The sequence below is a fragment of the Pipistrellus kuhlii genome, unplaced genomic scaffold (assembly GCF_014108245.1).
Source record: "Pipistrellus kuhlii isolate mPipKuh1 unplaced genomic scaffold, mPipKuh1.p scaffold_m20_p_12, whole genome shotgun sequence".
NCBI lineage: Eukaryota > Metazoa > Chordata > Mammalia > Chiroptera > Vespertilionidae > Pipistrellus > Pipistrellus kuhlii.
This window is the reverse complement of record NW_023425427.1, coordinates 475639-489075: the sequence shown is the minus strand read 5'-3', so window position 1 is coordinate 489075 and position 13437 is coordinate 475639. Positions and strand designations below refer to the sequence as shown.

Here is a 13437-nt window from a genome sequence, read left to right as displayed (position 1 = left end):
CTAGATCTTTCTTAAAATGTGATAGAGCCACCCAATCAGAACTTTAAAGATTAAGAAAATACTCTTACCCCAGTTAAGGAACTTTAATGTCATCTGCTGTTTCCTTAATATGCATTCGCATTTATAGTTGCTCTGTTTGGAGTTAACCTGACTAGCTTTGGTTGAATTTCTAAAACATCCTTTCATCTGATCTTGAATAATGGTTTCCAGTTCCTGCCATTATCATGTGCCTGTGGTCTTTCTAATCAGAGTTTGCCTGTGTCATATTGAACAAGGCATGTGCATGCCGTCTCTGGTTCCTTGATCAGAATGCTCGACATTCTCTTTCTCTCCACAAAGATTTTAAAAGTAGCACCACTAACAGCAGAGAAAAGACCTTAAAGCATACCCCAAGAATCACGTGAGAGGACCCAGTGGTCTCACCTTGTCCTTGAGCCTTCCCTGTGCCTGCATTCCCTACAGACTTTTCCTTTTTTTGACATTAACTCGATCAAGCATGTTTTGTCATCCACTGAAATCTGTCACAAAGAGTCTCCCTCCTCATCCATCATCTTGTCAGAATCTTGGTGCATGTGGTGAATATTCAGAGCATTCAATTTTGGAAAATGTCTTTCCTGGAAGCAGGCAGCATGGCAAGGCATTGTTTCAAAGACTTAGACATGGTGGGAGAAAAACGTCTCTGGCTTGCATGGAACACTGCCTACCATTCTCTCTCAGCATCTTTCCTTGCACCTTACTTTTCAGCTTGGTTGCACCCTTTGGGAGACAGCTGGCAGGAAGGAGAGCTGGCAGTGAGGAGCCAGGCCTTACTCGGCATGTGAATGTGTTGGCACTGCCAGTCTCTTGTCCGGTCGCATGAGGAGAGTCCTAGCGTGCATCCTTAATTCGGGAGGTTGCTTCCACAGCCAAATACAGTCCCGCTTGGAGGACTTTACTTTTTGTAGGGTTGAGGACTCTGTCAGTTTTGTGGCTGCAAATTATGCCTCAAGCTGAGTAGGAAATCCCATGCCCTTACCTAGGGCTACATTCTATTTCTGAGCCAGATCCTTTTTGTCCCTCGGGACTTTATGGCATCAAGTTATGCTGTGCAATTGTCCAGTTGAAATTTATACAAATGAGTCCCCTCCTCCCTTTGAATACAGTAGTTGCAGCCAAACAACTCCTAAGTTGTGGGAGGATTGGTCTGCTTCCTCCTAACCCTAAATCCTCATCCTCTTATCTCACCTTCTGGGGCTGCTGCCTCTCTAAAATGCAGGCTGGGCTGAACTTACTTCAGTGGTAGTAGTATTTGGTAAATATGCATTTAGGAGACCAGACCAGATGCATTTCCCCCCCCCCCCCCCCGCTTTAAAAACAAGTTGCTTTTATTCCTGGTTGTCTACACTTCAAGAGAAACTTAACCTCAGTGGAACCATCCACCTTTCCAAATTATCCACTAGGGGAATTTCCTAATCAGAAAAAGGCAGCGCCTGACGTTAAGTTTCTCTCTCGTACACCGGGAATTTTTTTAATGAAAGTAACTTCCACATTTAAAGTATTTGGGGTGAGATGTAGGTTTCCCTATGGCATATACCTTTGGGTTTCTAAGTACTATTAAGAATTTCTCTTGAATGGATAGTAACCTTTAATTTGTACAATCCAAATAGGTGTACAGAAGATTGGGTAAGGAAACTTCAAAGTAGATTTTCTAAGGCATGCTCAATGGCACACCAGCTTCTTGAGATGTTCAAAGAATATCCCTCATAAGAGGTACCCATAAATCAATAAGTTTATGAGATGCTTGGCTAACCAAAATGAAGGGGTTTTTTGTTGTTTGTTTTTTAACCGAGCCAGCATTTCAGAGACTTTAAAATGCAAGCATGCTTTGGGAATCTCTTAGGGTGAGGTTAGTCTTCTGTGTTTGCCACATAGACTTCATCAGGAAGCTGTCTTCTTGGAACAGCTTACAGAGCTAAGGCCCCTTTACAGCATGTGTCCTTGACACCCTTTGCATTAATCCTGTGTACAGCTCTTGTGGCTTCTTTGCTTTTCTTCATACATGACTAGCAGGTGTTCATGTCTACACTTAAAGAGAATGCAAATCCATGCCTGCTGATGAAGCAGTAGAGCCTAATGTGCTACCTTTCAGCAACTATTTGGAGGGATGGATACTTCCATGTTCTGTGGCTACATTCTGAGAGGTCTACTGCTTCCTCTAATAATGTCTCTCTCCTTTTCTTTCTGCCCGTGTTCCTTCTTCCTCTTCAGAGCCAGACCCAGAGCTGGGCACGCTAATTCTTAGCAATATTACTTCTGACAGCTTCCACGTGTCATGGACCGCTCCGGCTGGGCCATTTGCAAAGATTGTTATCAATGTTAGCGATTCCTATGGGCTACATGAGCCCCAGCAAGTCACAGTCTCAGGAGATGCTCAGCATGCTCACATCACCGGTTTGGTGGAGAACACTGGCTATGACGTTAGCGTGACAGGGACCACCTGGGCAGGGGAACCTACCAGACCCCTCACTGCCTTTGTCGTGACAGGTACTCATTCAAAGGTTCTCACTTGTTGCTTAGAATTCTGAGATGGGAAATGGGGGTGGAGGGGTAGGGAGGGAGAGGTGATAGACATTCTAAAGAGAAGTTGAACCCAAAACATAGTCTTCACTCCATATATAAATGTCTAAATAGAGAGCAAAGAGGGATCTTAGGCAGCCAAGTTTAGGAACTTGAGACAATGAAGTCAACAGTATAAAACTTACATGGCTATCTATGCTCAGTTTTATATGCTGTCTGATATGCAGTTTGGAGATTCTGGCTAAAGAGTGACTTCTATGTTAATGTGGCCTAGGGCAGGAATTTGTCCATAGATCATGCTACATAAGGCAGGCAGACCATGACCTACCTGCCCCAGAAATGTAACAATTTATCATTTTCTTCTAAAACAAAGAACTAAAAAAAAAAAAAAAAAAAAAAAAAAAAAAGACTTCTTTAAAATTGACTTCATAACAAATTAATGAAGGCTCAACCTAGGAGATAAATTCCAAGCTTAATTAAACCTTACCCATCCATTAACTTGACTTCTAACTTCTCTTTGAATTACATAAAGAAATACTTTTCTATTTTCTCTCCTGAGATCATCCTAAATCAATGGCAAAGGCTGCAAATAGTGTCTATTTACCAAAATCTTTTCTGAAAAAGAGGAGAGCCACCTTTGCTATCCAGTTTTCACATTAAACCAGGAACCTCTTAGGGTCTAAATTATGATAAATAAGAGATGTTAATAAGTTCAAATAAGTATTGAATTGAAGGCAACATAGTCCTACAAGAGAGAGGATTTTGAGGCCAGGCCTGCTGGTTCCTAAAGTCTCCTGCATCTTCTCAGTTATATAACCTCATCTTGTTCTTAACTGCCTGAACCCCAGTTTCCTTATATATGGGGAGAGGATACCACAGTGCCCACTGGCAGCCTTGTCACAGGAACTAAGTGGCTATGATGAGATTAACTGCCTGGCACCCAATTGGCATTTCACAGATGCCGGGTCCTCTCTGCTTTCTCCCAACACTATGAGGAAAGTGGTGTTCTTAAAAATAAGTGGTAAACATAGATAGAAACCAAAGACCCGGGCAATCTGGACTTCCCTATTATTTTAAAGAGAATCCCAGACATCTTTTAATGGGAGATCAAAAAGTGGTTATATATTCTGTCCTGCTATCTAATGTAAATCCAGTCCATCATATGGTCTCCAAATGCATACCATGGTACCTCCCTAGTAGGGCATGGAGGGCAGGCAGGGAGGCAAGAGTATCTATGACATGAGAATCCCACTGCCCAGGAGGGGAGGAATGGCCAGCCACAGGTCCCATCAGGCCCTGACTTGCAGCCTCTTGCAGGAGGTCCCACACACAGAACAGAGAGAACGAGGTAGGGAAAGCTGGCTCTGGGAATCCTAGATCCAGTTACAGCATTGTCTCAGCTAATCCTTGAAGAAAAAAGCCTGCATCTTAAAAGAAGTATATTTTAATAAGAGGGGGAAATCGAACACAGGGACTACAAATAGCAGGCCTTTGATGGACTAATTAGCCCGCACGCCCTCCTTTTCATCAGAATGCGCTGCTTTGACAGCGTGGAGGTGCAAAGAGGCAGCTCTCTAAGCGAGGCGCCGCTTGTCTAAACAAGACTCAGCCACGGAATTTGAGCCTCTTGTCTTACCGACAAGGAAGGCTGTTTGCATAGCCCACGTGATTTCATCTTTGCCTTTGATAGAGTTATGATTCCGGGGAGATCTTTACGTGGAAAAAAAAAAAAAAAAGTCTCAAAATAAACACCAAGTGTTTCAACATAAGTTCAGAAAAGTCCAAGCCACAGAAAATTTCAGTCTCTGCTTAGGAGATGAGGGCATTTATTTACTTGTTCATTCACTCACCAAACACTTCTTTCTAAAACATTTTTCTTTACATCCCATGGATTAGGCTGTGGGCGTTAGTGTAGTGGTCATTTATCTCTTTGAAAGTTTCCATTTAGCTGCAGGGGAAAAGAAGGCTCTAAACTAGATGCAGCTACAACAGCCTGGGCTGAGGAATTCCCAAGCTCATGCCCCTCCGGTAAAACATAAATACATTCGCCATTACTGCGTTTCATTTTGCTGGAGGGGAGGCTTTGGGCCTTCACTAATCCTGCTTATGCCTCAGGACTTTGCCAGCACTGGGGGGGTTGACTAATGAGATGTTGGCTAAGGGTGTGGAAAGAACATTGAATTTGGAGTGTGATGACAGGGTTGGATCTTAGCTGAGCCCCTTAGTAGATATGTGAACTTGGAAGAGTCAATGACCTCCTTGTTACTTTAGATGTGATGGAGGAGGGAAGTATTGACAGATACTCAGCTGTTAAAAGCTCACTCCTCTTGGGAATCCCAGTGTGTGGAAAGATCCCTTGTCACCTAAAAACTGTGCGTGCTGGGATGCAAATGTTTGGTGAATGAATGAACAAATGACGCTAACAGAACATACTCAAGATCCAGACATGTCCTTATCTCCTACTTTTATCCAGAAAAACAACTATCCAAAGAATACCAAGTCTTAGTATTTTTTTACTGGCCATAACCATAGAAAATCTTACTTTCTCCTTTTATCTCAATTTGTGAATATGTGTCACTAATTGGCCTAATCAACTTGATTCATGGCCATTGGAGTCAGACACTCCTAAAAGACCTTGCTCTATCACATACTTAGCTATGTGAGTTGGCCAACCCAATCAATCTCTTTTAAGCTCAATTTTCTTACCACTAGGATGCAAATAATTTCTACCTCATAAGCTTCTTATGAGATTATATAAGATACCATCATCTGGCATCTAAACTCTTCCTGATATGCGTTTGCTGAGCATGTAATACATGTACTGGTTGACAGGGTATCTGCAGTGTTTGCAGAAACTTGTGCTGTCCTGGCGGAATCAGTGCTGCTAACCTGAGTTCTTTTCACTCCTCCCTTCTTTCAGAGGCTCTGCCCCTTCTGGAAAACCTAACCATTTCCGACATTAATCCCTACGGGTTCACAGTTTCCTGGATGGCATCGGAGAATGCCTTTGACAGCTTCCTAGTAACGGTGGTGGATTCAGGGAAGCTGCTGGATCCCCAGGAATTCACACTTTCAGGAACCCAAAGGAAACTGGAGCTCAGAGGCCTCATAACCGGCATTGGTTATGAGGTTGTGGTCTCTGGCTTCACCCAAGGGCACCAAACCAAGCCCTTGAGGGCTGAGATTGTTACAGGTATTTTGATTCAAGTGAGCCATTTTCTTCCCTTCCTGGTTTCCTACCATGTAACCTATGTACCGGATCACCATGGTTTTAACATCCTTGTCATGCTCTACTTAATTCATAGTTGTGGCCTGTTCTTTTATGTCACCACCCCATGTTCTCCCTCGTCTTATGTCTCTAATGAGCACTCCCCCTCTCCCACTCCAGAAATGAGATGTTTCCAAATGTTTCCACTTTGTGTCCCAAGTCCTTTAGATCATGACTTTTCCCTAGCTCTTCTGTGTTTACTCCCCATCACCTTCCCCTCTGCTCATCCTAGCTGGTTCCCAGCTACATTTCAGCATTCTCAGGAAATATGCCAATGAGTATATTTCAAAAATTACAACACTTACCATCTCCAAGGTTCAACTGTAATCTTCATAAACTTACCAGGTGGGCTCGTCATTGGAAAACCAATGATCAACATATTATCTTGGTAATCACTAATATCCTAGATATTCTTCAACATAGACTAAATCCATAATTTTCTCAAGACTAGTCATTCCTAGAGAAGTAGAGAATTAACAACATTAACATTCAAAATCTGTGTTTCCCAAAGTCTTTCTAGAGATTACTACTTCCATAGGATTTTTCAAGCCCCTCTTGGTGAAACCATGTTCAAATAAGTTTCGGAAACACTGACTTAAAACAGGATCCTTGATCACAAGGCTTTACAGAACATCCAAATATGCATGTGTCTCTCCAAGAGGGACTTACCCAGGCAGTATTTCCCAAGCTTATTGGGTAGTGGATACCTTTTAAGGAAGAAGATCAAACAGGAATAGTGTGCTGTGAGTACACTTTGGGAAACTCAGCTGTAGATTTATCTTGACATTGAGTTTTGTCTATTTCAGGCAATCCAGATAAAACTTTGCATCCAAAGTATCTAGCACAAGAGGTTCTGAGCCTTAGTTCTACCACCTTAACATATATCTAATGGTTAAAGCAAGCAAGTCAAGAGTAGGAGTCTTCTTCAGTAAAACCGCTCCAAGAAAAAAGCCAAAAGATCATAATATTTACATCATTTTAAAAGCCATTTTGCTCATGATCAAGGAAAATATAATCAGCGGTATCATCATAGGCAGCTCTACAGATCATTAAAGCTGGTTTATTTGTCTTTTCAAAAAGAAAAGAAAAAGATCTCACAGAGGAGGATGGGCACTCGGCCACTGGAAGACAGAGAGCAAATGTAAACAAGTTCCTGGCTTTGAACTTGTTTAATAAGGCAGGGGAGGGGCCAATGCTGAGTCCAGATGTGGATTTATAGGATTGCTTTTAGACAAAACTCACATATGCAAGCATCCACTCAGTTTGTATTAAATGTGTCAAGACCATCTTTTCCTTCTCCTAGGCCTGCTAGACTTACTCATGTTGAATGATTTTCCTTTCGATCTCTCAGGACATCACTGCATACTGACATCCCCCTTGGAGAGAAGATGACACACACTGATAAATGATGTTTTCTTTCCTCCTACCACCATTTTCTCCCCTTCTAGAAGCCGAGCCAGAAGTCGACAACCTTCTGGTTTCAGATGTCACCCCAGACGGGTTCCGTCTGTCCTGGACAGCTGATGAAGGGGTCTTCGACAGTTTTGTTCTCAAAATCAGAGACACCAAAAAGCAGTCTGAGCCACTGGAAATAACCCTCCTTGCCCCCGAACGTACCAGGGACATAACGGGTCTCAGAGAGGCCACCGCCTACGAAATTGAGCTCTATGGCATAAGCAGTGGAAGGCGATCCCAGCCAGTCAGTGCTATAGCAACCACAGGTACCGTACAGAAACAGGAGAGGACGGAGCGGAGTCTCCACCTGGGGGCTTCTCCTCACAGGGCTGGGAAATCACAGGGGCTTTGGGTGCAGACAAGCTCTCAATGAGATCCTGGCTCTCTTGATTACAGAAGGGGTGACAGTGGGCAATTTGGCTAAGACTTTACGCAAAAAGAGTCTGATGCCATTTAATTAATAGTGTTATGAGTATTAAATGTCATAATTCATGAAAAACTTAAAGCAGAAGGGCTGGCACATAGCAAATGAGATATATTTACATATTCATTATCATTAATATATCATCATTACAATGATGGCATTTTTTTTCCACTCCAAAGACTTATTCTACCTATTATCTCATCATTCTTTATCCAGAGATACACTTCCTCATTCTTTGGTCAAATGTTCAAACTATACTATGCAAGGATAATGGGGAATAGTACCTCCCCTATAAAAATTAATATATATATGAAATCCATGTGTGAATAATCAGTACCATAATCTGGAAGAGAAGGGGGAAGCTGGCAAGGTTAGGGGCTGCTCTTTGGGAAGGTTGCTGATTTTATTCGATACTTATAGCAGCTCTAAAAGCCATAGGAGGGGGAAATGAAAATCCCTTTCTATAAGAGTTGTTTCAAGGAAAATAAAGGAAGATGGATAATAGCACGACTTATTATAATGATAATATGAAAACTAAAATGGCTCTTTAGAAGGAAAAGGAAAGGCCTACCACAGGTGGGTGAATTCCTTCTCAGGACTGAGGGCGGTAGAGCATAGAGAAGGCTGTTGAAAGAGGAAGCAGAGGGAAAGAGTCACAAAACCACAGAAGTGGTCAGAGGGACCAGAGAACCGATGTAGCCCAGCCTCTTCTGCTTGTGCATCTTGTGAAGAATCTGAGGCCCAGAAATTCTAAGGTCCCACAACTCGATTGGGGGTAGACCCAAATTCCAACTTATTTTAATACTATTAACTATAAGCAGGCTAATGACAGATAATCAATGACTATACCGGGGTAGGCAAAATAGGTTCACAGTTGTGAGTACAGAAACAAAGTTTATTCTTGCATTATTATTTAATAGTTATATCATTAACCATCACACAACTGTGAACCACTTTTGTCCACCCTGCACATACTTGCCATCTCTGATAGGCATGGAGTATAACACTGGCCCAAACCTTCTCTTTGCTCAGAGATGGGTATTTTGTGATATAAAGTTTCAGGGCCTAATGAGCTCCAAGAAGCCCCTATAGAAATTATAATACGACCAATGTTTGAAGACGTGGATGAAATGCTGAATCCAGGCAGCCATTCAGCCAAGGGGGAAAGCCCATTCCTTATTAACAAGGACACCCCACCCCCAGAATGTGAGTCTGTGTCCTCCCGCTCCCCATGGCTGCCTGCAAAACAACTGCAGATCAGAGGCAGAGCCTGGTTTTGACCTTGGTTTATAAACACTGTTTCTCAAAGTTTACTTCAGATTGATTTTGTTTTGCTGGTCTTTTCTGGAAGCCCTGCAGTTCTAAAGCCAAAGGAGAATGAATAATCATGATTCAAGAAAAGGCAGACCCTACTTTTTTTGGAAAGCCCTTTCTTTGTGGGCACCATCTTGGGAGGGAGGGGGGAGTCAGTATAGACAGAAAATAGTTTAAATTTCAGTCACAGAGTAAAATGACTCTCGTTCTTTTCTGGAGGTTCTTTAACCTGGCCCTTTGGGAGTCTCAGACATGCACCCCCAAGACCAATGGGGGTGGTCAACGCCCCTTTTCCCAGAATGTTTCCCCTCCCACTGCACCCCACCCTTCCCAGCCACACAGCCTCTTAACTCCTCTACTCAGTTCTAGTTCAGATGCATTTGAAACCACACACCTCGGTGTTGCAATAACATTGTGTCTGGAGCCTGGGTCAATGTGTCTGCAGAGACACTTGCTTGGGAATCCTCCCTTCTCTCTGACCCAGGCTCCTCATGTGGAAGGAGACATGCTACAATAACAAACAGCCGTCCACACTTAGGTAGGCCTGGGGTCCAAGAATACCACACACGCTGACCCTGAAATTCCACCACTACTGTGGATTCAGGAGTGCATGATGGACAAGGCTACTGATCCCACGGTTTCTTAGATGGGCCGGATTGTATTGCCACTTTACAGGGGAACACTGGGGTCTAGTGTAGGAAGCTGTGGTCTCAAGATACACCTTCTAAAATGGGCCAGGACCTGCCTCAGGGAGGTTGGCAGGAGAGCCACAGTGCCTGAGTTTACACCCTCAGCTGGCCTCACCTATATCTTTCCTGGGGGCTGATTCAGAATCCAGGGTGGCCCAGGGCAGTCACATGAGAAAGAAATTAAAGAAAGGGCATGTTTATCGAGTTCTTGCTGCATTGCCAGATATACCCATTGTGTCTGTTTATCCTCAAACATTCCTGAAGGTCAGCACCCTTTATCATGGGACAGGTGAAGCAGCTGAGGCTCACGGAAGTGAAGGGTCCTGCCCAGGTTGTCCAGGCTCTCTGTGGTATTGGTACAATCAGACAGGCTCCAGAGCTCTTGTGGTTTCCAAAGCTCTCCCAGGAGAGGACAGAACCCCAGGCAGCCGCAGAGTCTGAAGGGCTACCAGGTTGCAAGAGAAAGCCACAGGAGGAGAGAAAAGGACAGAAATGGAGAGAGGGAAAACCCTCTCCAAAGTGGTCTGTGGGTTTCAGAACTTAATGACGTGGGTTGGAGAGAGGAACAGATGAAGTGAGATCCCTGGAGACCTGAAAACTGTTTCCTGGATTCTCTGAAGCACAGTCCGCTAAAGAGGACAGAAGGCCAAGCCAAAACACAGAGAAAGCCAAAGGACACTGGGTGTGGGGGAGGCACAGCTCGCCCACAGGTAGACCCAATGTCCAGGGTGTTTGCCTTGGTGAGGAGCCCAAGGTTCCTCCCCTGGCTCTGGACCTCCATCCAGTTCTGGGAACGGGTTTGCTGAGGTCAGTATCCACGTGAACGTTATTTCCAGAACTCTGGGGTTGCGCTCAGTTCTGCTGCCCAGTCCTGGGCCCCAGAAGGGTCACAGCACAAGAATGTTCATTGGAAACCCGAGCCTCGGTTTCCTCCTTGTCAAATGGGTAACCATAACTTTCCTCTAAGGGCTTTCTGAATAAGAGTTAAATCTTACTAGTTGCAAAGAACTATACAGTTGTCAAGTCTTGGTACCCTTTGATAAAAGGAGCTACAAAGCCACGATGTTTAAAAATGCTAAAATCCAGAATTAAAGGAGGGCACGTTGCCCACACTTCCTTAGACGTCAGCTGCAGAGCTAACATTCTCCCCGAATGAAACCAAGTGGAGGTCTATAGCCCTGGGCCCTGTACCTGAATGAAAGGAGGGTTGTTCCTATCAAGTCATAACTTGACCACAGAGCACTACACTCTCTATCCTAAAGGCCTGGCCCAGACACAGACGGGGGGCTGAATTTTCCTGGAAAAGGAATCCAGGAAGCATCTTTGGTGAGCAAGGTAGTTAACCATTTCTGCATTTCCCCTGTGTTTTCTCCGTGACAGCCATGGGCTCTCCAAAGGAAATCATTTTCTCTGACATCACTGAAGACTCGGCTATTGTCAGCTGGATGGCGCCCAACGCCCAAGTGGAGAGCTTCCGGATTACCTATGTGCCCATTGCCGGAGGTAACAGCCTGGGGAAGGGACGGGAGGAGGAGCCTGTGGGGTTTGTGTGAAATAATGAAGAGGCCATTCCTCTCCTTCCCAGCATCATGGCCGCCCTGATGTTTGAGGCCATCGGGATAGACTTCACTTGTAAAATCACTTAGAAAACACCACCTTGGGAGGGTAATTTTAGGAAGACACTTACCAGTGCTGACATTCTAACATCTCTGAGAAACAGGCCCCCAATACTGCGCCCACCCAATAACCTTCTCTCTCAGCATGTTCATCTGGAGAGCTGGTCCTCACTGGCTGAATGTGAGGTTTTGCCCTTGGGTGGGTCTCTCCGGAAAGGATGGGAAGTTGTGACTCAGTAGAACTGGGAGTTCTCGTTTAGACCACATGGGCTGTAACAGAGACCATGGAGGAAACACCGTCCAATCTGTCTTAAAACATATTCATCAGGTAGTGAGCTACTGTAGTGGCAATGTACACAGAGAGAATGCTGGACAGCCTCTTCAGAGGAATGCTAACATATCCATCAGGTAGTGAGCTACTGTAGTGGCAGTGTACACAGAGAGAATGCTGGACAGCCTCTTCAGAGGAATGCTATGCTACATGTAGTGTCTCTGGGGGGAGTTTGGCCAGGATGTCCAAGCTCCTCACCAGCCCTGAAATTCTAAGAAATATAAATTTTGGACTTTTTAATAGCTATAGGAGTACAGACTTGACCATGACTGACTTCTTAAAGAGTAGAACCTTGGCTAGTAAGGGAGCATACATATCCCTAGCCTAAGACAGTAGGGGTTAAATATATTAGATATGTCACATAGTGAGCTTGCCATATTCTCTGTGAGAAAAATAAATGAAATTTACTCAACATGACAGCTCTCTACTGAACGGAAATTTGCCACTTTTAGCACATTGTGAGCATGTTTTTCCTCTCCTGGCTCAGTTTTTGGCATCTGCTTGAATGGAAAAAAAAATTATACAAAAAGTAAGAGCTCCTCTCTTATGCCAGAGGGTAGGAGCAAATGAGAAGTCAAGAAAATGGCATTAGATAAAGATGCAGTGTCATTTTCGAGTTGGATACGCCCATTCGTGGTGTCAATAGTGAGTAGGTTTCAGGGAGGCTCAGCAGTCCCCATGTTGCTTTCACTGTGTTCCAGGTACGCCCTCCACTGTCACTGTGGATGGAACCAAGACTCAGACCAAGCTGACGACACTCTTACCTGGAGCCGAGTACCTGGTCAGCATCGTGGCCATGAAAGGCTTCGAGGAGAGCGAGCCCATCTCGGGGACGTTCACCACAGGTGAGGTTCTCACCTTCAGCATTATTGCTGGTGGCTCAGCAGCCGGGAAATGTTTTTACTTACAAATCTTAGTGGGGAGTGGACTGGACTCACCATAAGCCTCATTTCTGGTCCATCCTCAGCTTCTCATGGGCTGGGGATCCTTGACTTCATCCATAACCTCGCTGGGCTTCCAATTCCTGGGGCCATGTGGAAGAAAAAGCACAGTTTTGGAGTCATCCTGACCCAAGTTGAAATCTCAAGTCAACCACTTACTTCTATATATATGAGTGCTCAGTTCATTTTTCTGAGCTCTACTTTCCTTCTCTATGAAATGGGTACAATTCTGCTTCCTTTGCTGTAAGGATCACATGGAGCTATATAGGTAAAGCATCTATAATATGACTTTGCACAGTTGGCCTCCTCCCCTCCCTGGCCTGGTACCTGGGAATCACAAGGGATCTGCAATGGTGACAGCTGCAAAGTAACTGCTCTCAACTGTTACTAATCCCTGTGTGGTGGCACCACTAAAATGGCTGATATCATTCCCATTTTACAGAGGAAACCATTGAGCCCTAGGACCCTATAAATCAGAAATGCTGGAAGCAAATTTGAACTGAGGTCAAACTCTGTGTTCTCCTAAAATAAAGGATCATTTTCCTATTATAACCTGATCTGGGCAGCACACTGTAAGGGGGGAAATAATAATTGCACTGAAGGAGAATGAAGTGGAAAATTTCTCTTCAGGCAGCCATGTCTCTAAACAATTATCCTTTGATAGATGAGCAATTATCCAGCCTAATCCATTCAAGGATGCAAAGAATGGGCCTCACAGAAGTTCTTAAAAACATCCTCATAGCCTCAAAGAATTTTTAATATGCAATTAAAACATCCCATCTGAACCGAGTCCTGTCCACCCTTATTTCCCCATAGAAATCTTTCATTCATGGATTTGTGGCA

General features: G+C 44.1%; 1 protein-coding gene across 12 annotated transcripts in view; it reads left to right on the top strand.

Annotated features, from left to right (window-relative positions):
• The window catches only part of TNC (tenascin C), an 81351-nt gene that overhangs the window by 52997 nt on the left and 14917 nt on the right, over nucleotides 1-13437 (top strand). For 4 of the 12 annotated variants that reach the window (XM_036432798.2, XM_036432794.2, XM_036432805.2 and 1 more), the window contains 5 exons: nucleotides 2248-2523; nucleotides 5477-5749; nucleotides 7273-7545; nucleotides 11087-11209; nucleotides 12355-12498. In XM_036432798.2, coding sequence (XP_036288691.1) covers nucleotides 2248-2523; nucleotides 5477-5749; nucleotides 7273-7545; nucleotides 11087-11209; nucleotides 12355-12498 — 1089 coding nt within the window. The remainder of the gene's footprint in view (nucleotides 1-2247; nucleotides 2524-5476; nucleotides 5750-7272; nucleotides 7546-11086; nucleotides 11210-12354; nucleotides 12499-13437) is intronic. The other 8 variants (XM_036432807.2, XM_036432801.2, XM_036432806.2 and 5 more) reach the window with 4 other exon arrangements.